This window comes from Eumetopias jubatus, unplaced genomic scaffold (assembly GCF_037043125.1).
Source record: "Eumetopias jubatus isolate StellerSeaLion01/CBP00866 unplaced genomic scaffold, mEumJub1_p1.0 scaffold_8, whole genome shotgun sequence".
In the NCBI taxonomy this organism is placed as follows: Eukaryota; Metazoa; Chordata; class Mammalia; order Carnivora; family Otariidae; genus Eumetopias; species Eumetopias jubatus.
In genome coordinates this window covers 40,169,951-40,196,125 of record NW_028274814.1, presented here as the reverse complement: position 1 = coordinate 40,196,125, position 26,175 = coordinate 40,169,951, and the positions used below count along the sequence as shown (strand labels likewise).

The 26,175-nt window shown below is 46.8% G+C and overlaps 1 protein-coding gene across 1 annotated transcript in view; it reads left to right on the top strand.

Annotated features, from left to right (window-relative positions):
- Nucleotides 1–26,175, top strand: part of B4GALNT3 (beta-1,4-N-acetyl-galactosaminyltransferase 3) — a 93,941-nt gene that overhangs the window by 48,693 nt on the left and 19,073 nt on the right. The window contains exons 2-3 of the mRNA XM_028121174.1: nt 21,831–21,934; nt 22,957–23,034. Of these exons, the coding sequence (XP_027976975.1) occupies nt 21,831–21,934; nt 22,957–23,034 (182 nt within the window). The remainder of the gene's footprint in view (nt 1–21,830; nt 21,935–22,956; nt 23,035–26,175) is intronic.

Here is a 26,175-nt window from a genome sequence, read left to right as displayed (position 1 = left end):
ACCCAGGCGCCCAAGACTCTCTCTCTCTCTTTTTTTTTTTTAAAGATTTTATTTATTTATTTGAGAGAGCGAGAATGAGAGAGAGAGCACATGAGAGGGGGGAGGGTCAGAGGGCGAAGCAGACTCCCTGCTGTGCAGGGAGCCCCATGTGGGACTCGATCCCGGGACTCCAGGATCATGACCTGAGCCAAAGGCAGTCGCTCCAAAGGCAAGGACTCTGACTCTTGATTTCAGCTCAGGTCATGATCTCAAGGTTGTGAGATCGAGCCCCATGCGTGGATCCTGCTTGGGATTCTCCCTCTCTCCCTCTGCCCCTCCCCCCTTCACCCTCACACCCTTCTCTGTCAATAAAAATAATAATAAGAAGAAGAACATTAGAACGTGGCCTGGGGTCACTGTTTTAGGAGACTCATCTGCGCTGAGAGGACAGGAGAGAGGGAGGTTTCCAGGGCAGGAGAAACTCAGGAAGCAACCCTGAGTGGGGGGGAGGGGGAGGCTTCCTGGGGGATTTGGATGATACTGAAACCCGGATATGGGATAGGAGAAAAAATAGCAACTTTACTCTCCGGAGGGAGTCTTCACTCTCTCAAATGCTGATTTCATTGACCCAAATCAGGTCTGTGCTCCTGTTTGCTGGGACCTATTTTAAGAAAGTCTTATAAATATACAAAGGCGGAAATGCCTGGGTTGGGGGGTGGCAAGAGGATGTGGTTCTACTCCAGGACAGGATCTGACTCAAATCACACCTCTCCTGGATTCCAGGCTGTCAGGAGGGATGCCTCCGAGGTGGTATTTGGAAGGAGGTGTGAGAGCAGAGCTGGTGGTTCTAACCCTTGCCTGGAGAAGCTCCTGACAGCCTCGATAATGGGTGTCCTGCCAGTGCCCGAGGATGCAGGGGCAGAGAAGTACAATCTGGATGGGGTGGTGGGAGCAGGGAGGAAAGGACACCGGGAAACCTTTCTTCCACACTCCCGGAGAGCCTCTGTGCTCTATTTCATCCCTTGCCACATTATATCAAAATGATTATGTGTCAGTCCTTTCTTATCCTTCTGGACCACGGAGTCTTCCCTGCAGATGGAGACTTTGTTTGACAGACTTCTGTTCCCTCCAGGACCTAGAGAATTTAGTTTGTGTTTGGTTGAACTGAAAATTCACCAGTCTTAGAGCCTGGAGAAATGATCTAGACCCTGACCGTTACTTTTCACCTACATCCAGATTACTTCAGGAGTTAGCTGCATGTCATCTCCAAGGCATTCAACTTAAGCGAGTTTGGGCAGGGATGGAGCACCCAAAGTGGGATACCGCTGTTTGAGGCTAAGATGTGGCAGCAAAGGGCAGGCAAGAGGGCTCTAGAAACCCTCCTGGCAATCTTGCACATGACCAGCCTTTGAAGAACCGGGAACTCTGCAAACATTTGCCCAGTTGCTGAGCTGGTTGCCTGCTGGCCTTGTAAGCAATGATATAAAGAAGACTATTGTGTCAGCTCTTTGAGGGGTTGGTGTGGCCTTCCTTGGGGGTGAGAGAGCACACTGGGTAGGGGTAGCAGCAGCCCCCTGATCCTCAGGTTTCTTCAAGCTGGGGAACAACTTGGGTGGGGGGCGGTGGGTAGGGGCTGGGAAGGGTAAGGAGAAGGAAGCAGGCCCTTTCAAGTGCAAGTCAGACTCTTTTGTGAGCTGTTTATCCCGCCTCAGGTCCAAGGGTGCAACGGGAGTCATCTAATCTAATTGGTTTAATAAGTAAATGATCTGGGTACAAAGAGGAGGGGTTTGGGTCTGTGAGGGAGGGGCAGTGCACAAACACTACCTAGGCAGCTTTGAAAAGAAACCTGTTGCCTGCTCTCTAGGGATCAAGGTAATTAAACTGGGGGTGGAGATGCTGGGGTGGGGGGTGGAAGGGAGAATAGAGAGACCCAGATGTTGAGGTGGAAAGAGAAGTAAAGGCCGCGGGAGTGTTATTTGTTCATTTAAGTATAAAACTCGGTGGTTTTAGTATATTCACAAGGATGATGCAACCATCATCACCCTCTAATTCTAGAACACTCTTATTCCCAAAAGGAAACCGGCACCCATTTAACAGTCACTCCCTGTTTCCCTCACCGGCAACCTCTACTCTGCTTTCTATCTCTCTGGATTTGCCTATTGCGAACATTTCATAAAAATGGGATCACACAATATGTGATAGGTTGTGTCTGGCTTCTTTTACTTAGCACAATGTTTTCTAGGCTCATCCAGATATTGGTACTTCAGTTTTTTTAAATTGCTGAATAATATTCCATAGTATGAGTATACTACGTTTTGTTTATCTGTTCGTCAACTGATGGATGGTGGGGTGGTTTCCACTTTTGGGCTTTTATAAATAATGCTGCTATGATGTTTTCCTTTCCCTTGGGCATATACCAAGGAGTAGAAATATGGTAACTCTATGCTGAATGTTTTGAGGAACTGCCCGACCATTTTCCACAGAGGTCACACGATTTTACATCCCCAGCGGCACTATATGAGGGTCCCAGTTTCTTCCAATTCCTTGCCCTCCTCACCTCTTGTTACAGTCTGTCTTGATGATAGCTATCCTAGTGGGTATGGAGTGCTTCTGTACTTGTTCTGAAATAATTTCTACCTTCTCTGGTCAATGCAGGAAGGTCAACATTGTCATCCCCATTTCAATCATAGATCAGCTGTTCCAGGTGAGAAAGAAACGTGCTCCAGGTCACGGAGGTGAATTGTATGATATAAACAGCAACAATTTTAAGCTATTGAAGAGACGTCCACGATACTATTGTTGAGGGGAAAAAAGCAAGTTGCAGGATAGGATGTGTAGTATAAGCCCATCTATGTTTTAAAAATGTACACTCCCATCAGATTGGCAAAAATTTTTAAGATTAATATGTGATGCTGATGAAGTTGCCTGGAAACTGGTAAATAACGCTAGTGACAATGTGAATTGTTTTCAGACCTTTTTAGAAAGTAATATTCAGGGGCGCCTGGGTGGCTCAGTTGGTTAAGCATCCGACTCTTGATTTTGGCTCAGGTCATGATCTCAGGGTCGTGAGATCCCGTGTCTCAATCTCTGCTTGAGATTCACTCTCCTTCTCCCTCTGCCCCTCCTGCTTGTGCTCTCTCTCTCTCTCAAATAAATACATAAATCTTAAAAAAAAAGTAATATTCAATTACTGACATTTTAAAAATGCAGTTTGCCTCCCAATCTCAATTTGGAACTTGACCTGTAGAAACCATAGCACCCATACGTGCTTGAAGCATTGTTTGGACACAATTGGATGTCTATCAGTGGGAAACTGGTTTTCGAAATTGTGCTAAAGCCATACTATGGAATATTTTTGGGTGGCTCAGTCATTAAGTGTCTGCCTTCGGCTCAGGTCATGATCCCAGGGTCCTAGGATCGAGCCCCGCATCGGGCTCCTGCTCAGCTAGGAGCCTGCTTCTCCCTCTCCCACTCCCCCTGCTTGTGTTCCCTCTAGCTGTCTCTCTCTCTGTCAAAAAAAAAAAAAATTATGTTTTGACCCAGAGAAATGTCTGTGATTGCGAGTAAGAAAAGAAGTTGCAGAGTAATATGTATGCAATATGAACCTATTTTCTAAAACAAAAAAAACCAATAAATTCTACTAGTGTGTGAGCAAGTAGAAAGGTATGGATGTTTACTTAACTATTAACATTAGTTATGGTGGGAGGGATAGAGGAGATGAGATACTTTTTAAAAAAATATGTCCCTAGAGTTCGCTTGTTGTGGTGAACACTTGGAATTTTTAGGAAACGAGGAACTCTGCAATAGAAAGAGTTTGTAATCAAAGCAGAATGGTGGATGAGAACAGACACTGGAACCAGAGACCTTGGGTTCTGATCCTGGCTCTGCCACTTGCCAGCTGTGTGGCCTTGGGAAGTTACTTAACCTCTCTGAATTTCAATTTCCTCATCTATAAAAGGGAAGTAATAATAGTACCTATCTCAAAGGGTTTTTATGAGAATTAAGTGAGACAATATTTGTAAAATGCTTAGCATACTGCCTGGCACATAGTCAGTGTCAATATATTAACTGTTAGTATTCTCTCCAGTATTTTTTTTTTAGATTTATTTTTATTTTTTAAGATTTTATTTATTTATTTGACAGAGAGAGACAGTGAGAGCAGGAACACAAGCAGGGGGAGTGGGAGAGGGAGAAACAGGCTTCCCGCAGAGCAGGGAGCCCAATGTGGGGCTCGATCCCAGGACCCTGGGATCATGACCTGAGCGGAAGGCAGACGCTTAACGACTGAGCCACCCAGGCGCCCTCTCTCCAATATTTATTGAGCACTTACTATATGCTACTCTCATTTGATTTTTCATAATAACCCCAGTAAGGTAAATCCTACTAGTATCACTGTTTTAGAGGAGGAAACCAAAGTTTAGAGGTTAAGTTTACATTCATAGCTAGGTACCATCGCGTCTGCCTGTAGAGTTCTTGCTTTTAACCCTCGTGTGAAAGTGTATGGACACTATTAACAGTGACATAGTCATTCTCTAAGTGTCTACTTGTGCTAGCCATAATGAACAAAATACATGTAGGGAGAAGATAAATTTTATACATATGCAGGCATAATATGTCAAGCGGTAGTAGGTGCTATTAAGAAAGGTAATGCAGGGTAAGGGAGAAAGATGGGCTGGGGGTAGATAGCGTCTGTTGTATAGGTGGAATGATCAGGAAGGCCTCTGATGTTTGAGCAGAGACTGGAGTGAAGAGAGCAAGGGTGCCATGTAAATACCCGAGGGGAGTGTGTTTCAGGTTAGAGGAAGTGCAAAGACCCTGAGGTCCAGCATACCTGGTGTGTGGGACAAACAGCAATGCACAGCTGGAGCGGAATGATGATAAAGAGAATAGGAGATGAGACCAGGGCAAGGATTTATCTAATCTGTAGGGCCTCCTTAGCTGGGTGACTGTATCATTTGTTGTCCAAACTGGTACACTTTTGATAGGAAAAGTGAGTCCTGGCTGTTAATAACACTGCCGTCCCCAGCAAACTTTACTCCTAGGTGATCCAGAGGAACTTGGATTATTATTTGAGTGCGTTGGGAAGGCCTTTGCAGGATTTTGAGCAGGGAATTGACATGGCCTGACTTACATTTTAGTGCAGTCACTCCTGTTCTAGACTGTAGGGTATGAGGGTGTGCGTTCAGAGACTAGAGGAGAATGGGTATGATGGGCGTGGTAGAAGTCGAGGGGTCAGGAGTAGGCAGATTTGGGATAGTTTTTGAGGGACAGCTGACAGGACTTGCCGATGAATTGGGATATGGGGAGAGGAATCGAGAATGGGTCACAGATTTCCAACCTGGGCAGTTGGAAGGCCGGAGTCGCCATTCACAAGAATGGGGAAGATGGGGAGGATGGGCAGGAGCAGGTTTGGCAGGAAAAGCCAAGACCTGTTGAGTTTGAAATATCTCTCAGATCCCCAGGTGGGGAAGTGAGTAAGTAAATGAGATATATAAATGTGGAGTTCAGGGAGGGTCAGGGCTAAAACTAGGGAAGGCATGACAGACTGATGGTATTCAAAAAGATCAGGAGAGATTCCAAGGGTCAGAGTGTAGATTGGAAAAAGAAGTAGTCGACAGACTAAGCCCCGAGGTAAGTTATACCTTGGGTAAAGATAGGCAAATGAGGAGCATCTAGCAAAAGGACTGAGGGGTGGCCCCTAGGGAGGAGAGTGGGGAGTACAGGGGATGGTCACTCTCTGCTCCGTAAACGTCTGTACTGTGATCTTGGGGGAGTAGGGTGTTCATATGCTACTTTTATTTCAGAAAAAAGCTTCTGCGTTCCAGTCAGGGAACTGGGTGGGGCTTGGAGAGGGCAAATGGAAACAATCCAGATTGCCCTGTAAAGTCCAGGTCTCCTTAGGGGCAGTGACGGACTTCCATTCCCAGACCCAGCAACTCCACCTACTTCCCAAAACACACTCTGGACCTGCTTTTTCATGAAGTCTTCCCTGACCGCCAGGTCCTCCTCTTGACATTACGGGAGCCTTATTTGGTGATTCATTGTGCACCATGTCATGTTAACCAAACCCGTCCTGCATGTGTAGAGCAGTTATGTCATGGAAAAAAGCACGGGGCGGTGGTGGGGGGATACAGACCTGGGTGTGAAAATCCAGCTCAGGGGTACATTAGCAGAGATGGCAGAGCTGTTGGCAGTGACTTCTCACTCCTGACCTGGGTGGGTTCATTTGGCTCCATTTCCTTACCGTAAATGGGCCTCCAGAATACTGGTTTGTGCAGGGTGGCAGTGAGGATTAACTGGGCAGCAGTGGAAAGACTGTGGACTTTCGAACCAAATAGAACCAGTCTGAATCCCAGTTCAGCTATTTACAGGATCTTGAGCAAATCATGTAAACTCATCAAACATCAGTTTTATTATGAGGAGAATGGGGGAAATAGTACTTACCTTAACAGGGTTATTGCCTCTTGGAGATTAACCCATGTAAAATTCCCTGGCAGTGTCAGTGGTTTGGTTAATCATTAAGTAGCTAGTACCACAGTCAAGGAGCTGCCTAATTCATTCATGGACTGAATTAATCTTTCTAACCGAATGGCGGGGGAGCAGGGAGATGAGACAGCTGAAGCTCTGAGAGGTGAAGGGACTTGCCAAAGGTGACACAGATAGAAGGTGGCAGGGCCAGGATTCATTTCTAGATCTTTCTGACTCCGAACACAGTTCTTTAACGCGTACGTGGTCAGCCGCCCGTCCAGAGCCAGGCCAGGCAGCACCATCTCCATCCTAGATGCTCAGTAAACCTAGTTAACGGACTGCTCGTGCAGCTGCCTCTTTCCGTCCCCAGGTCTCTCTTTTTAAAGCTTCCTTCCCACTACGAGCCATTTAGTGCAACCATTATAACTTTAGTAAACAGATCCAAGAAGCTAGTTCAAAACCAATAGCGGACTGTGCCGGCTTTGTGAGAAATCTGGATCTGTTTTGTCCGCTGGTGAGCTCCGGGCAGACCTAGCTCGCTGCCTCCACCCGCTCAAGGGAATATTTGCATCTTACTCCACAAACGGCCTACAACAAGCTCTTTGAAAGATGGAAAGCATATTCCCTTAAGACCCAGGAATGCTAAACAGTTAATAGATTCCCAAGGGTTTTGTGTATTACCAGGATACCGACTACTATCACAGGTCATTAAATATCAAAGTTTACGCTCAGGAAGCCAAAAAATAATCTAAGTTCTCTGAGCCTCACTTGTCTTCACAAGTACTCAAGTAAAAGAATGTTCCCCAAACCATTTGGGTATCACACAGGTAAAATGAGAATCACACAGTCACACGTTTCCCCATGGGAAATGTGGGAAATATTAAACTGTTAGCGGCACGGGGCTCAGGGGTAGTAAGTCTTCCACTTGCTTTTTTAATCTTCGGAGCTTTCTTGTAGCATCGGCTTCTCCAAAGCGCTCTGTTACTTTTTCCTTTTTTGGTAAAGGATCAGAGTAGTCCGCCCGATTTCTGAGCAGTTTTTATCAGCTCATCTCTTTAGCTCTCCTTGAGTTCCTCTTTGATTACCACCAGACCCTGTTGATTGGTTGTTTCACTGAGGTTCTTTGAGCCAGATCAGGCACACAAATTCAGGTTGAGTGACTGGCTTCTTAGCAAAGTCTACTAGGCAAAGAGTGGGTGAGTTGAGCCACTCACTAAACTTCCAGTAGTGCTCGTGATCATGTTGAAAGTTTTCTTTGATTTGCCAAGTTGGTCACTTTCATATTTTTGGCTTTCCCCCCATCTCCATATGTCCTCTATGTGGGGGGATTTCAAAATATATTTGGCTTAGCCGTGATTCTGTGCTCTCTCCACTAATGTGTATGGTTTGGGCCACCAGTCACGTGTATCCAGGCATGGTGCAGATTGGCCTGCTGGCTCAGGGAATGGGAGTCCTGGAAGAACTTGTTGGGGGGCGGGGGGGGTCAAGGGCAGGCAAGGTGGGAGATGGAGGGCCTCAGAATGACCTTTTAATCCTCTCGAGCGTTTGTGCATCTTTAGGCAGTCCTCTTGTTAATCTGGCTATAAATGGGCTCGATAGAGTTGTATGGATCAGTCATGGTTGGCCATTTCGCTAGTGAATTTAGCAAATTTGGGGAGGCTGAGGACAATAGAGGTCTGTAAAACTGATAATTTAGTGTCAAATAAACAATGTGACTGTTTGGCTTGAGTTTCCAGGAAAGATTAACTGTTTCAGACATTCTGTTGCCTTGGTTACACCACATATCCTGATTTGGGGTTCAGAAAATATGGTCACTGACACATCAGATAACCAGTTGATTTAATCAAATACTCATTTTTCTACTTATTGTACTTTTCCCTGTAGACATAGAGCTGGTGCTTTGATTGTATGGGATATAAAAACCATATACTAAATAGTTTAATCATCCATCCTAAGAGTCAATGTTTTATTGCACTTGTGAAGATAAGAGTAGACTGGTAGAAATTGTATGGTATTGATGGAATGACCATATGATCATATTGATGGAATGATCATATTATGACCAATAGTGTCTAAACTAAAGTAGATATTATAATAATGACACTGCAGTCCAGGTAGCAGATTATTTGTGAAGGTAGAAGACAAATAATATCAAGTGAGCTATTGGTGCTTCTACTCAGCCTTTTTCTTTTCTTTCTTTCTTTCTTTTTAAAGATTTTATTCACTTATTTATTTATGCGCGCGAGAGAAACAGCATGAGAGGGGAGAGGGTCAGAGGAAGAAGTAGGCTCCCTGCTGAGCCGGGAGCCCGACGTGGGACTCGATTTCAGGACTCCGGGATCATGACCTGAGCTGAAGGCAGTCACTTAACCAACTGAGCCGCCTAGGTGCCCCTACTCAGCCTTTTACTAATTGAGTCTAAATTTTTTCCTATTCCCAAATATATTTGTCCATTTATTTTAAAAGTAGGTGTTAACCCAGAGAAAAGAGCATTTTTTCCTTCCATGTAGAGTGTTAATAGATAGCATGGCAAAGTAGTATTTAAGGTGCTTATAGTTATAGGTTAAGTATTTTTTAATAATTAGAGAACAGGCGCACCTGGGTGGCTCAGTTGGTTAAGCGTCTGCCTTCGGCTCAGGTCATGATCCCAGGGTCCTGGGATCGAGTCCCACATTGGGTTCCCTGCTCAGTGGGGGGGGGGTCTGCTTGTCCTTCTCCCTCTGCCCCTCCCTTGCTTGTGCTCTCTCTCTCTCTCAAATAAATACTTAAAAAAATAATTAGAGAACAAAATATAATAAAAACAATAAAGGTATTTCAGTGAAATCCATTAATCATTTATTGAACATCTTCCATATTTAAATGTGTGCCTACAGGAGGGTCAAAGCGAAGCATGATACAGCCTTTGTTTCGGAAAAGCTCAAAAGCCTTCCTTTATAAAACAGTCATAGATTCTGGGAGCATCTGGGCGGCTCAGTCGTTAAGCGTCTGCCTTCGGCTCAGGTCATGATCGCAGGGTCCTGGGATCGAGCCCCGCATCGGGCTGCCTGCTTGGTGGGAAGCCTGCCTCTCCCTCTCCCACTCCCCCTGCTTGTGTTCCTGCTCTCACTGTGTCTCTCTCTGTCAAATAAATAAACAAAATCTTTAAAAAAAACAAAACAAAACAGTCATAGATTCTGGATTTAGAATGGTCTGGACCCAAACTAGCAGGCTCTCAGAAACTCAAGAGAAACTTGTTGCACAGGTTGTCTCTTTAGAGCACCTCACCGTTTCCACAAGAGCGGCTGTGCTCAGTCCTCGGATTCCGAACGACAAAGTGCTACATCAGCACCCCGATACCGCTGTGTGTCTGTTCAGCAGGCTCACAACCTGGGAACAGCGTCACGCATTAGCAGTAGTTCTGTGGTCTGAACGGAAGACTCCTGATCCAGAAGAGAGGAGACCTGGATTCCAGTCCTGGTTCTACCTCTAACTTGCTTTGCCACCTCAGGCAGGTCCCCAGTCTTCAAGACTTTGGTGCTGTGCTCTTCCGTTGGAGACTGTTTAGGCTCCAGAAGTGGTGATGTCTAAGCTCCCCCACACGACAACAACTCTTAATTCTCTCTCTCTCTCTCTTTTTTAAAACTGTGGTTAAAATGAATTCGATGGAGTATCACTTTCAAAGTCTCCAACAAATTGATTATTTTACCTCTCTTTCTAAGAAATGTGTTTTGAACATTGTCTCTCGGTATGAGTCTGGAACTTTTCCTGAGGATATTCTAAACAATCAACTCTCCCATCTTTTACATATTCTGTAATGTCTCTTAAGTATTGCAGAACTAACTCCATGTGTGTGTCTCTTGTACTTTCAGCTATCTCTGCATTTTATGTGCCCCTACTTTAAAAAATATAATGACTCTCTGACAAATTCCACTTTTATTTTTAAAGATTTTATTTATTTATTTCAGAGAGAGAGAGAGCGCACAAGTTGGCGGGGGGAGCAGCAGAGGAAGAGAGAGAGAAGACTCCCCGCTGAGTAGGGAGCCTGATGTGGGGCTCGATCCCAGGACCCTGAGATCATGACCTGAGCCAAAGGCAGACGCTTAACTGACTGAGCCACCCAGGTGCCCGAAATTCCACTTTTGTCTTAGGAGTAACAGACAGGGGCGCCTGGCTCGCTCAGTCTGCAGAGCATGTGACCCTTTGACCTCAGGGTCATGAGTTCAAGCCCTAAGTTGGGTGTGGAGCCTACTTTAAATAAATAATTTAAAAAGGGAATAAAAGTCAATTGTTGAGAGTTAAGCTATTTTCACATGGAAGATTCAGAAAATCCCCATGCTATGTCTGCCCCCTCCCTCTACCTGTTCTTCTAACAGAGCCGCAGGGGTCTCACCTTTACTCCGCACAACATGCCCCACCCATCCACCACCGCGGGGACACCGGACCTAAGCTAAAACCACTCAGATTCTCTTTCCTGGGAATTTGAATTCTGAGCAGAGACACACAGAAGGTGTTTGGAGCAGAGTCTTGGGCCGGCTGCTGAGATTCCAGGTCCTACCCTGGTTCTTGGCCTTTCTGGGGCCTGGTTGTGTCATTCTCTCTGGCTCTGTGAGCTACTCTCCAGTCTTTTCCAGACCTCTGGCCTAAGTTAGGAAGGAAGAGAGGGAAGGAAGTAAGACAGGCAGGTCTATGATGCTAACTGGAACAAACTGTAGTGAAGGACCAGTTTTTTCCAGTTTTTGGTTTTAGTTCCCAGTCTGTCACTGACTGATGTGGTCATACTACATTTTGCCAGGATGCAGCCTTCAGAACATCCAAAAATGATCTATATACCATGTTCAGTGAGATGACTCCACTGTCCCATGTTGATGTTCGAACAGGTTCTAAATGCTTGCTCAGAGTTTCTGTACCTATCTCACTGAGGACTAGCATCAGCACCGAGCTGGAGTTTCTAGGGGCCCAGGAAACTTAACCTCTCTCTGAAGAACCTCTCTCTGAAGCCAGGATGTGTAAAGCTGCTAATTTCTCCATAGGCTAGTGTACTCGGACAGTTCCTAGGAAAACCCCTACCTTGGGCCCACTCAGAAGTTCTGCTTTTCCTCCTAACTTGTTGGCTGGGATTGCTCAAACCTGATCCCACCCACCCACCCCTCCTCCTCCTTCCACTCACTGTCCCCAGACTTCTTGTATTCTCCATTGAACAAGAAGTTTGCCACCATGTCTCTACTCTGAGGACAGCAGCCTGGACCCCTTGGCCTATCTCTGTAAGAATGAACAAAGTTTTTAGCTGTTTCAAAGAGAGTACCCTATGAAAGAAAGGAAAGCAGGGCCTCACGCAGGTACGTGTACATCCATGTTCATAGTTGTTGTATTAGCCAAAAGGTGGAAACAACCCAAATGTCCACTGACGGATGGATGGAGAAACAAAATGTGGTCCTATTCATTCAGTGGACTATGGTTCAGCCTTAAAAAGGAAGGAAATTCTAACACATGCTATAACATGGATGAACCTGGAAAACGTGATGCTAAGTAAGCCAGACACAAAAAGCCAAATATTACATGATTCCGCTTGTATGAGGTATCTAGCATAGTCAAATTCATAGAGCCAGAAAGTAGAATGGTGGTTGCCAGAGACCTGGGGCAGAGAGGAATGGGGAGTTAGTGTTGAATGGGGACAGAGTTTCAGTCTGGGAAGATAAAAAATTCTGGAGACGGTGGTGGTGGTGGTTTTATAGCAACATGAATGTACTTAATGCCACGAAACACTTAAACATGGTTACGATGGTAAATTTTATGTTAATTATATTTTACCACACACACACACACACACAGATTTGGAAATTAAAGTTTTGAAAAGAGAGAGGGCCCTAAGAGAGCTTTCTTAGAGATAGCTTTGGGTTGTGCCATTGTGAGTGCCCACAGATATTGAGAAAGCCTTCAGCGGGTTAACTTCTTGGAACATCGGGGCCGGTGTGTGTCAGTTCATTCAGGCTCTAGCCCAGAGTTGTAGCCAGAAGACCCCTAAATAGTTCTACGATGATAAATATACCAGGCCCCTCCTGTCACCCTCCTTATCATTCAGTCCGTCCGTCAGTCAGTCAGTCATTCTGTATGCATGAAGTGCCTGATCTCGACAATGGGAATATAAAATCAGGCCCAGGTAGTTTAACCCCTCTCTGAAGCAGGGATGTGTTAAAACTGCTAATTTCAGCTGATTTATACAGTGGGAGTACAATGATGAACAAGACCTAGCTCCCGCCAACACAGTGCTAATTTCCAGCCCTTTCCTCACGTGGACTCCATCAAGAGTGCCACTGAACTCCAGCAGCTGCAGATCTGCACCGTGCCATGATGTGCAGCCCTGAGCCAAGAATCAAAGGCCTACGCTCCAGCCTGGCCTTAGCACTGGCTTCTGTTAGACATTAAACAAATCTGTTAACCTACCTGTGGGTCTCTGTGTCCCCTCGGCCACACAGAAATGCCTCCCAGGATGGGGGTAAAAGTAAAAATGAGACCAAGAGTGTGAAAGAGCTCTGATACAAAACATGGGCTGGGTTGGTTGTGGTGGGATGGTGATGCAGGGATGGGGGCAAACACAGAACCCAGGCCTCTACCATCAGCTGGTCCAACCTGTGAGGTTGCGTTACAAGGATGTTTTGTGGAAAGGAGGAAAGTAGAGTCCCCGAATTCCTCTCTTTTGTCATCCATGCCTTCCCTGTCCCATTATCACCTCTCCTTCCCCCAAACAGGTCATAACAACCCCAGCTTGGTGTTGGCAAGTCACCTTCATCAGCCCTCCCAAATCCAGCAGTTGGCAGCCCGTCAGATCAGATAATGCATCTGACTGGTTTTCAGGCCTGGTGCAGAAAAGAGATGGGGGCTCAGCAAGATGCTTAAAAAAAAGTGTGTTGTTCTAAGAGGAGACATCAGGTGGAGAGGGGGGTGGAAGGTGTGGCCCCTGACTTCTGTTGCCAAACCCAGTCCCTGTGTGGCCCTAGAAAACTTTCTTGGCCTCCTGGCTCCTCTCTCTCCCTGCTTCATTTGGATCCCATTGTTTTTTTACTCAGCAAACAAAAGGGTGTGTGTAAGATAGTTGTTAAAATTTTTTTTAATGAGTCAAGTGCTTGGGTTTGAAAATAGCTCTCTCGTCTAGAGTCTGTGAGGTTTGGGCAGATATGTACCCTCCTCACTGCCCATGGCCTCAATTTTCTCATGTGTAAGATGGGAATAATATTAATATCTACCTGGAAGGATCTAATGAGTGAATGCTTAGCCCGCTGACTGGCCTGAACGAGTGCACAGATCTTAGCTGTTGTGGGTTTTCTCTGTTAAATGCACTTGGTACTAACCTGTTTAGTGGGTTGAGTGGGTTAATGCATGGAGGAGGGCTTTGTCAACAGTGCTGTTCCCCGCCTAGGTCTCTTTTGGCATTTCACTGTAGTAACCCCACAATCTTCATAGTTAACATAGTTATTATCAAATATTCCCACGTCTCCCCTCTTGTCTCATTAGTTGGCTGGGTGGCACTCGCTCTTCTCTTTGTCAAAGCTCTTCTCCCCTCCCGGTGTTTTTTTCCAGGCTTTGTTTTTTTCCTTCTGGTTCCAGCTCTTTCTTTCTAGAACACCTTCTGTGTGCCTGAAGGTCCTCCAAGACCTCTAACTATGGAAACCACTCCTCTCCCTCAAGGGGCGGGGTGGGGCCACCTCCACCTAGTTGGGAAAGAGTTCTGGGATCTTGGGCCTCTACTGCTCCCTCCTCCCACCTGAAAAGAAGTAGAAGAAAGAGCACTGCCTTTTGACTAGCTCCTGGGCTATTGTTCCACTATGGCTCCAACCTGTCAGGGCTTCCGGAAGTAGGCAGTGTCAACCTTCAGATGCGTCCTGGGGATATTTCTGCTGAAATGACTCCATTGCCATTTTACAGAACCAGAGTTTTCCTGTTCCTGTGCTGCTTCTCCTGAACTCTTTGGGACCCTGAAGACCAGTTCCCCTATCCCAGAATGGTTTGCACAGCATCTTGCCTGAGGTTCCTGCAAGTCTGGAAAATCATCAAGCAACATAGCCTAGCTGTCTAATGTGGGTCTGTTTGCATAAAGCAGAACTGGCTTGTACATGCCCTGCATGTGCACACAGGTGTGAGTGCCAGAACACACACACAAGTCCACAGACATGTTGGTTCTCATGTCTTTTTTTTTTTCTTTTTTTTTTTTTTAATGATTTATTTTTAAGTAATCTCAACACCCATCAGGGGCTCGAACTCACAACCCCGAGCTCAAGAGTCGCATGTTCCGCCCACTGAGCCAGCCAGGCACCCCTCAGTTTGTACCTTTCTATCTATTGCAGCAATTAGCAGAGTTCTGAGTATACAACAAGTGCTCAATACATGCCTGCTGATTTGTTGGTTCACTGATTCATTTATTCACTCTTTCCCAACCTGCTAATTGCTTACTCTTAAGCACCACTAAACATCCTCTTTGAAAGATGCCAGGGAGGGAAAGGATTGTCCCCCATTTTCCTCCATGTTCAGAAGCTTGTCTGTGTCCCAGTCCAGAAAGAAGACTGGAAACAACAAGCCTAGTGGCTTCCATCATGATCTGAGGGACCTTAAAACTACCTAATAAGTGGTCCTTGTCAAGTCCACCAGAGGATGAAAACACCTCTTCAGTTGGCTTGGCTCAGTCTTAGAAGTCCTGGACCCTGTTACCTGTAGATTTTCCTGAACCCATCCTATGGATTGCATCAAGGGTGCTCAGTCAGGATTCCCCTTGGACAGAACTGTGTTTGTGGCTGTAATTGTCCTGTCGATACCGACTAGCAAATGGGGCCTTCCATGTTGTCGGGGTTTTTGTTTTTGTTTTTGTTTTATAATAATGATGATGACGATATCCTAGAGGTGCCTTGGGACCTGGCAAACCTTCTGGGGCCTCTACCGATAAATCCACGGCTCGGGGAATGGAAAGTTACAAGCTAGGCTGCGTTCCGACAGACCCTATGTTCCCGGAGCGGTGGCAGCACCGTAGGAAGGGCATTTGCCCCCTCTAGCTCCTCTCCTCATCTACCCCCTTAAAGTTTTATGCTTGAGTCTGGATGTTTGAGTGAACAGGAAGTACTGAAAGCAGAGCTGAAATGTACAAGCACATACTTGGCACAGCTCTGGTGCCTTCTTTTGGGCCCCCTTTAGGTGGGACCCAACAGGGCAGTAGGGACAGTCCCTTGCGTCTTGCTGGCAAGTCTCAGCTGGCTGGCAGCCAAAACCATTATAGCAGCTCAGGTGCTAACTTGGCAGGGAGCTGGGGAGCAGGGGGCTGTTCTGGTTCCTGAGCTTGGCTCTAAGCGGCAGCAGCTCTGGGGTGGGGGTGGGGGCAGTGGTCGAAGAAGCTCGTCAAGAAGGAGCTGGGGAGACACCTGGACCCCACCTCTCTCCTGGTCCTCGTTACCCGCATTACACACCTGTGCTGTGAGGGAGAGTGAGCAGACTGAGCAAACCACTTCTAATCTTCTTCTGGGCCAACCCCTGCTGGCAGACACAATGCTGGATTGTTTACCTTCATGTTGGGAAGGAAGAGGCTCAGAAACCAGGAAGAGGGGAGCAGGCCTGTATGAAGATGCTTTCATGTCCAATTTTCAGCTGTTTTGGGATACTTGGGTCTCCACACTCCCTCTTGCTTTTCTTTGGCTTATATGGAGAGGCGTTTGTGGCCAAGTTAGAAAAGAGTAAAGAAAGAGTCGGGGGTTGGGGGGTTGGCAGGTGTGGGTGGTGAGGCGGAAGTAAGAAGGGAGCAGATAGTTTGGTGACTAAATGAGTGCCTGACACCAGGTGATTATGATGATGGTAGAGGTGGACAGAACCTCTCAAGTGGATTCAGTAGAGACTAGTAGAATTACGGACACAGGCTTTGGTCCTCTTTCACTTACGACCTCTGACTTTCAGCAAGATTTTCTTTTTTTTAAAGATTTTATTTATTTATTTGACAGAGAGAGACAGCGAGAGCAGGAGCACAAGCAGGGGGAGTGGGAGAGGGAGAAGCAGGCTTCCCGCTGAGCAGGGAGCCCGATGCGGGACTCGATCCCAGGACCCTGGGATCATGACCTGAGCCGAAGGCAGACGCCTAACGACTGAGCCACCCAGGCACCCTTTCAGCAAGATTTTTAACCTCTAAGCCTTGTTTTCCTGAAATATTCTATATTTCATTTAATATGAGTGTATATATATATATATATATATATATATATATATATATATATATATCGCTATGCCTCACACAGCAGTGTTAACTGGTAAGGTTACGTGAATAATAAGTTCTCTTGCATCATGGTGTCACGGGCTGGGAAGGAAAGGTTAAGCCACACAGTTCTGTCTCTGCCACTGGAGCTTTGTGTTTGCCTCAGGGACTTCCTCCCAGGTGATGGTCCCAGGTTTCATCCCTGACTGGCTGTGTCACCACAGATTTCTGGCGGGGGCGGGGGGTGGGGAGGAGAAGGGGGGGTCCAGGCCCTGCTGGCTTCTAGACATAGGGGCTTTGTTCGGCTGAGGACATGTGACTGGCCCTAAAGGGCACTCCAAGGTCAGAGCCACAGAGCCACAGTCTTGCTTTTTTGTCCTAGGACTCAGTGCTGGTTGCTGACATTTGTGGAACCGTGCCCTGGGTGGCACAACGTCGCATTCCCTTGGCAAACTCTTGTCCTCTGGATTCATCACCTCTTCTCTGGACAGATGCTGGACTTCTAAGCAAATCCTCTGCATTCGCCCTGGATCTTTGGGTCCCTTACATCTGATGGAGCCGGTGGGACCAGCCCTCCTAGGCTCCTCCTTCAGCCCGACCTTCCCACTGCCCTGGAGTGGGGTCCGGGTCAGTCTTCTTCCCGTCTTGCATTACTTGACATTACTCTCAGCTCCACCTCTCCTGGGGACACCCCAGCCTAGGCTCCCCTGCTTAAGTAAATGCCCAGGTCAGAGTCTTCAAATCATTCTTGATTCCTCTCCTCCTATCCAATCCATGAGCAAAGCGTGTCAGCTATCCTTAAAAAATCTATCCAAAAGATGCCCAAGCCACACGAGGGACTTCCTTTCCTTCTGGTGTAAATATCCCTGTTGACCACATGACACCCTGCCAAGGGAATCAGGCCAGAGGTCAGGAAAAAGGAATGCAAGTTTCAGACCTGCCACATTGTGATGAATAATAAAATCATAAACTGCAACCTGTTTATTGCTGATTATGTGCCAGGTACTAAGTCCTTTACGTGGATTATCTTATTCACTGTGTGACCTTGGGCTGATGACTTCACTTGTCTGTTTCTGCTTTTTCATTTCTAAAATGGAGATGACAACAGTCCACGGGGAGGTTGTGAGGATCCAGTGAAATAATGTACGTGAGAGTCTTTGAAAAAAGCACCAAAGGATATATGTATCCCATATTTTCAGCAAAGAGCCAACATGATCATCTTCAGGCCTTTGAAGAGTTCACATTGCACCGAAGAGAGATGTTGGCAAAATTCCAGCTGATGGTGAATTTGATAGCCCGGCTTTGTGAGGGCAGAATGTGAGGCCCATGGTGGTGCTTTATCTGTCACCTGAGATCAGGGTGTCTGTCTCCTGGCACAAATGTGACACCTGTTGCAGGAGAAACAGGCCCTGGCAGCTGGCACTCTGGGAGGAGAGGTCTGGCCAGGAGCAGGAGGAGTTCACTTATCAGAGGGCAAGTGACAAGTGTCAATAGTTGAATCAGCACATTCTTTAGCTCCAGGTTCCCCCAGGGGCCTGAGCAATGCCTGGGGATCCATTGGCAGGGTTAATACAGAGGCAGAGAAACAGGAAGAGGAATTACCAGATGCCCAGCACACTGCTTGATGCCTGATATGCACTCAGTGAATGTTCACAGGGGGGATGGATGGGCAACGGGGAGGAATGGACGAGAGGCGTTTGTCATCCATTGCTCTGCTTCCGCTGAGTCCCTGCTGGATCACAGTCCACTTCTCTAGTCAGTAAGTAGAGAGAGAGAGGAGAGTAAGAACTACTGGCCGTTTGCGGTTTACAAGATTGTAAAGAGGCTTGAACTCATATCTGACTCCCAGGTCTGGAACCCCAAACTCATTGAGGAAGGAGTGCTTACTGAATACTTACAGTGTGTCAGATACTTGCTTAAGCAGTCACCATTTATAAGTGGTAGTTAGACAATTAGGTCTGACTCTAAAGCCTTGCTTGTCTTTCTCCTCTACTCTGAAGTCTGCAAAGGGAATTTCCTACTCCTGAACTTACTAAAGGCTGGGCTGTTGACTACCCCAGTCTCTTAAGTATCTCAAAGCCATCTCGACACCTGGGACCAGGTGCAGGGCCTGGTTGGGTTTAACCTCACCTATATCACCGCCCCCCCCCCCGCCCGCCCAATCCCCACCAGTGGATTTGTGCTTGTTTACTGAGAGAACCACCTCTTATCTTCTTATACAGAGAAATAGAGCCAGACACTAGTTAAAGGTGATTAAAGGCAGATTTTATTCAGTACTATCATGATATAGGAAAGAGACCTCAGGAGAGAACTGAACTCAATTCGGAATACAGCAAAGACAGCTGGGGATTTATAGCCGGCAAGCAGAGTGAGGGGGCCAGGAGATGGAAAATTACCCAGAGGAGACATCTGGGTAGGGGGATTCTTGCTGCTAAACTGGCCTAACAGTATTCTTAACCAAAGGCAGGTTGAGGACTTAAACATCAAGGCTGGGAAGATGAAGAATTGATCAGGTATCAAAGATGGTGGAGATTCCTACTAAAAAGACTTAATAGGATTATTCCTCAACACTGGGCTGGGCCAGCCAAGCACAGGGCCCAAGGACAAGGCCTGCTCAGAAGGAGGGTTCAGAAGAGCCTGTCTAAAATTTGGTCAAGGAGAGAGTCTTCATCACTTTCCAGCAAATGCCAGGGATAGTTCCCTGACCTTGGGTTGTCTCACTTTGATGTGACTTCCAAGAGTCAAATAATTTTTCTGGTGCTGAAAACTAGTCTATGAGAAAGAATTGCATCTGAGACATACTGTAACTCCCATGGATAGGGGAAGTAGTGTTTTTATTATTATTTCCTCACAACTTTGTCTAGAAGTAGATGGCTTGTAGTTGTAAGAGCAAAGTAAAGGAAGAGACAACCCAATCATTCAGAGGCAGAAGCAAGGCAGAGCCTCCCCACCCCACCCCACCATGTGACTCATTCATCACCCAGGCACCTGAGCTCCCCAACCACTAGCCAACTGCTCCCTGGACTTGGGAAGGGTGGGGGCTCTTAAATAGGATGTGCCTGAGTCAGGATTAACAGATGAGCAAACAGCTCTCTCCTGAGCTCATCCAGAAATGCAGGGTGTAGGTCTGGGAGCATTCTTTCTCTTCCTCCCGCCCATATCCTCACCTCACTTCACTGGCCCCAGAATCTGGCTTCCCCAGGACATCCCCCTGCACTGAACTAGTCTGACCTGTTCCCGCCTGCCAGCTGGCCAGCCATGGAAACAGGAGAGACCTTGATGGCAGAGGGATAAACCTGCAGAAGTCCCCATAAACATAACATGAGCAGAGGTTTAATGTCTGTGCAGAAACCCAGAGGCACAGATCCCCAGCTGAGGCCTCTGCCCCTGGGACTCTTCAAAGTTTGTGTCAAAAAGTGCCCACAGGGGAAAATGTAGGCGGAATGAGAAAACACTGGCTCATGAGACAGGGAGGCTCTCTGTTCTGATCGTGGCTTCAAAACAAGTCACTCTGTGACTTTAAACTCTGCGCTGCTCTTTCCCCATCTGTAAAATAGGGGTAGTCAGACCTGGCCTATCTCACAAGTCTTTTAATTACTTATTTTATTTATTTGAGGGGGGGCACACGCATGCATATGCGGGGGAGGGGCAGAGGGAGAGAGGGAGAGAACCTCAAGCAGACTCCGTGCTGAGCGTGGAACCCGATGCAGGGCTGGATCTCATGACCCTGAGACCATGACCTGAGCTGAAATCAAGAGTTGGACGCTTGGGGCGCCTGGGTGGCTCAGTCGTTAAGCGTCTGCCTTTGGCTCAGGTCATGGTCCCAGGGTCCTGGGATCGAGCCCCATGTCAGGTTCCCTGCTCCGCGGGAAGCCTGCTTCTCCCTCTCCCACTCCCCCTGCTTGTGTTTCCTCTCTCGCTGTGTCTCTCTCTGTCAAATAAATAAAATCTTTAAAAAAAAAAAAAGAGTTGGACGCTTAACCGACTGAGCCACCCAGGCGCCCCTCTCACAAGAATCGTATTACAAGACTCAGATGAGATAATTCCTGTGATATGCTTAGTAAGCACTAAAGGGCCACACCAAACAGAACTGGAAGAAAAGCATCCCCCTACCCACCACAGTCCCCCTCCTGGAGTCAGTTACATAAACACTCCCACAAAATGGTGGTGTCCACCTTTTGTTGGCCACATTCATACATTGAGCTCTTTCCTCTGTGTCTGGTTGGCTGTGTCTCGACTGGACTCACATCGGGGTTCATGACATCTGCTCTGGGTCAGCTATTGGCTCCCAGCGGTCAGTGAGCATGAGTCTGACTCCTCTTGTGCAGCACCCACCACGCTGGGAGCATCTTGATGGAGCTGTTGGAGACAGAGTAGTAGCCCAGTGGGGGATCTGGACATTTGGGTGCCAGTCTTAGCCTTGTCGCTATTTGCTAAGTGAGCCGAGAGAAGTCATTTGGCCGGCTGGGGTCCCATTTTCCTCACCTGAAATGAGGACCAGATGACCTTGAAAGCCTCTGCTAGCCTAGGTCCTGATCGTCTATGATTTGGGTTCATGGCCAGTAGTGGTTTGGTTTCACATATTCAAAGTCTGACAGTCATGCCCAAGTGGCCTCCTTGACACGTGGGGGGCTCTGACCCCTCAGTGTGTGGCCGTGCTGACCCCTGAACCTTGACTCCCGCAGCCTCACCCTCAGCACAGCGCTCTGCTTCTTGACTCTTTGCTGGCACCCCAACAGTTTCTCCCTGGATGCGGAGGAAGGGGACCGAGCTGGAAAGGGAGCAAGCTTAGTTTCACTGCCTTCACAACCTTTTCCCCACAGCAGTTTTGGGGAGAAAATCAGCCTCAAAAGGCAACCGGGGAAGAGTCAGCCTGTAGTGCTGCACACACTCCATGGACAAATGGACGTGTTTCATCTTCACCTAGCCTGGCTCCTTCTCTGATTATGGAAGACAGCAAATTTTAATGTGCTAGGAGCTCTTTTCCTCTCCCTCTGCACTACTGACCTTGGCCAAGGTTGTAACTATCTCCCGACCCTCCCCCCACTTCATGCCCACCATAGGAAGAGGTATGAAGAGCTGCAGAAGAAAAGAAGCTTAACTCTTTTATTCCCCCCAAGTCTTACAGACCTATGAGGTCTTCATATTCTGTTGACCTTGTTTCTCTCTTCGGTCCCTTCCATAGGATATGGCAGCTGGCGAGAACTGGCCAAGGCTCTGGCCAACAGGAACATTCCGGCTGTGGATCCAAATCTCCAGTTTTATCATCCCCAGAGGCTGGGCCCCAAGGTATGTGGTGGGGCCAGCCCATTTTCTCTTACTAGTGCATTAACATGGGTCTTCACCTGTCCGTGACCTTATTAAGGGAATCCCCTACTTTTCTGTGGTAAGAGGGCTCAAGGAGAGATTTGCTGAAATTGTACTCGGACATCACAGGATCTTGTTAGCTGGGTGGATAGAGATGTCCATCCTGCCCTCCTCAAAGCCTTCCTCAGGCAGCTCAAGAGGCCCAGAATTGAACTGTTCCAGGCATGTGGTCTTCATCTTAAAGGGCTTAAAGCAGAACCATCACATCCTGCATCTTGCAGGCCTGAGGCCTAGGCTGGTGCCTTAGTGATAATCCCAGATGCTCACTGCTAAGAGAGATGATGAGGTAGACATCATATATAGCTGCACATGGCTGGGGGACAGATTTGGAATGGAGCATTTTTTTCTATAGTGTCTCTTGGGCCAGTCGTCCCTAGGGAGGTAGGAGGAGCTCTGGATGGGAACTGGGGAAATTGGGTTCTAATTCAGTTTGGAACCCTAAGATTGAGCCTCTGAGCCAAGAAGAGACATGGATCTCCAAGGCTGGAGCAGAACCAAACTGAACCCATGAACCTACATGGTAGGGAGGCGAAGGCCTGCGATGTCCCCAGGGAGCTTCCCCTTGTCAGGACAAATGAGTGACAGACCTGGGCAGAGTCCTGGGGGGGATGTAGACGAAGACTGAGGCAAGTTCCTGTTCTCAGAACACTGATCGATTTAGAAATTATTTTTCCAAAAAGAAAAAAAGAAAGAAAAAATGTTTTTAGCCATATGGGAAGACAGAAAATTCAGGAAAGTAAAAGAACCTTAGGAGAGTATGCATTGACGAAACTGTAAGGGGGTGTCTTTCTGAGGGATACAGGGTGAATCATAAATGGGAGTGTCTCTTATTGATAAGCTTCCCCAGTGGCAGGGTCTCCTGGGCCTCTGCCTCCCCATAGGCACTTTCAAGGGGCCCCCAATCCTAATATCCCCACCCAGTTCATTCTTCATTCTTCTACCAGGACCAAGATGTGGAGCAAGGTGAGAGTGGTAACTACAGCTACCTGAAATGGAATAAGCCTGTCCCCTGGCTCTCGGAGGTAAGGGATTTGTCACTGTCCCTGTTCTTGGAGATGGTCAAAACATAGTTTTCACAGATAATTCCAGAGACCACAGAAAATATCCTTCTAGTGATTGTTATTAAAAATCTTCACCTAGGGGCGCCTGGGTGGCTACTTGGTTCAGCGTCTGACTCCTGATTTTGGCTCACATCAGGATCTCAGGGTCAAGAGATTGAGCCCTGAGGTTGGGCTCTGCGCTGGGCTTGGAGCCTGCTTAAGATTCTCTCTCCCCCTCTGCCTGTCTTCCCCTCCCCAACCCCCTACCACTTGCATACACTCTTGCCCTCTCTTTTCCCCCTTAGCCCCCCAGAATTTTTTTTCACCTAATTTGGAAAAAAAAAAAAGGTCTTCAGGCTCATTCAGTTTTCTTCTTTTAGAGAAGGAGAGCATTTGCTCTGAGCCTATTGTGTGCTGGTTTTTGCATATCATCCCTTATCAGTTTTATGACCTTGTAAGATAGTATCATTGTCCTCATTTTTATAAGTGAGAAAAACAGAACTCAGGAAAGCCACCTGACTTTCACATCCACATCATTCTTAAAGATAGGCTTCCCAAACTTTCTTGGACAGCAAGTCTCATAAGGTATTCCAGGAAGAAAGGAGCCTGTTGTTAAATAAGGCATAAAAACTATATGCTACATCCACTTCTTGGAAATACACATTCACATAGGAAAGGTTCTGAGAAGTTCTGTAGTGAGCTGTTTAACTTGGTTTATTTAGCTCAGCAGGTACCAAACCTATGTGTCTCCTGCCTTGTTTTTTTTCCCCATGAAATATCTCTTAATATTCTATGAAACTAGTGTTTTGAGGAAAATACTCTAGGAAACAATGCTTTAGAAAACTTTTATAGGAAGTGGTTAAACATGTGAATAAGAGTTGCTATGATACCTTTCACTTATATAGGATCTGAAAGATTCCTTTTCTTTAGGTAAATAAACTGAGGCGCAGAGAGGTTAATTAACATGCTCAAGATTACCTTGAGTAAATGCTTATGCTGAGACCCCATAGTAGCATGGTTCTTTGGGGGTGAAAATTTTAAATTTGGGCTGCATATTTGACAACTTGCCCATAACCCAGTGCCTTTTAGTCCTGAGACCTGTGGACATGTATTATTTTTTTTGGCTGGGTGGTATTGGCCAGCCCACACTGTCTTTATCCATACCTATCACAGATTGAGCTCTTCAGCCTGCATGATTTTATTTCCAATCCACCTATTTGCTGTGGGGCAGGAGAAGAGGAGGTAGCATCGTGCTAAATACGATGTTAGGTTATTCACGCCGTGAAACTGCCTCTGTTTAAAGCCCTGAGAGAGGGCACATTACAACACTGGCACAGCTGTACTAGGTGATGTCATCAGGTGATTACGCCCCACCCCACCTGGAGTGTTTTGAAAAGAGGGTGCCTTAAAGACCATTGATCCCATGATCTAGCCTTCAATCTTTTGAGGACAGTTGGGATCATTTTCCTTTCTTTTTGTTTTTTTTTTTAAAGATTTTATTTATTTATTTTAGAGAGAGAGCGGGGCGGGTTGGGGGGGAAGGGGCAGAGAATCCCAAGCAGACTCTGTGCTGAGCAAGACGTTGGACCCGATCCCACAACCTGAGCCAAAATCGTGAGTCCAGCACTCAACCGACTGAGCCACCCAGGTGCCCAGATCGTTTTTTCTAAAGATTATGGCTGTATAGCATTCTGCATTTATTTTTTTTTAAGATTTTATTTATTCATTTGAGACACAGATATACAGAGAGTGAGAGAGCATGAGCAGGGGGAGAGGCAGAGGGAGAGGGAGAAGCAGGCTCCCCGCTGAGCCAGGAGCCCGATGTGGGGCTCGATCCCAGGACCCTGGGATCATGACCTGAGCTGAAGGCAGACGCTTAACCATCTGAGCCACCCAGATGCCCCCATTCTGCCTTTATTAATCATTAATTTCCCCACTTTTTTTTTGGCCAATCAAGGATGGAAATATTTATGAGATTAAAACAGTGAACAAATAGTAAATAGTGATTAAAATAGGATTAACTTTTTAAAGAAAGTGTTGATGTTTTAATAAGTGTATATGGCCTTTTGGTGATAAATGCCTGATTTCCACTGACTTTTTTTTTTTTTTAATATTAAAAGTAGCTTTACCAGGATGCCAGGGTGGCTCAGTTGGTTAAGTGTCTGCCTTCCGCTCAGGGCTCAGGTCAAGATCCCAGGATCCTGCTCAGTGCAGAGCCTGCTTCTCCCTCTCCCTCTGCCCTTCCCCCAGCCCGTGCTCTCTCTTGATTTCTCTCAGATAAATAAATAAAATCTTTTTTAAAAAAAGTAGTTTTTACCAAAAAAAATCTTACAAAATCCTCTTTACAATCTTCATAGATCTTCAGGGAATCACTGATCCAATCATCTTATTTCACCAACAAAGAAAACAAGGCCCCTTTGAAAGGCTATATAACTAACATTTGCAGCCACAGAGCTGCATGGTGGTCCCTGCCCCCACCACCGGTGCTTCTCTGCTCCGATCTCCTTACCTGTCTCCTGCCCCTTTTTTTTTTAAAGGTTTTATTTATTTATTTATTTGACAGAGAGAGAGAGAGACAGCGAGAGCAGGAACACAAGCAGGGGGAATGGGAGAGGGAGAAGCAGGCTTCCCGCGGAGCGGGGAGCCTGATGTGGGACTCGATCCCAGGACCCTGGGATCATGACCTGAGCCGAAGGCAGACGCTTAACGACTGAGCCACCCAGGCGCCCTGTCTCCTGCCCTTTTGACAGACAGCTTCAGCAGGTTAATGATACATGTTATTTACTGAACATCTAGCTGTCAAGAGCTGTCAGGTGGTTCTGTTATCCCCCTTTTGCAGGTAGTGGCTCAGAGAGGGGTTAACTCGTTCACTTCCTCCAGGTGGCATCACTAGGACACAGCCCTGCCCTGAAAGTGAGCAAGGACAGAGGATAAGAAAGCTGTCAATGAATGGTCTCTTCTTTGTCTCCCTGCCCCAGTCTTTAGCCAGCAACACAGGGTCTCTGAGGCCAGAAGTCACTCTGGAAAGCTAAGCAGCCATAGGCATTCTCTTTGCTGTGTCATAGAGACTGTCAGAGTGGACAGCTGTGGGACTGGGCTTCACGGGGTAACTGCCTTCAAAAA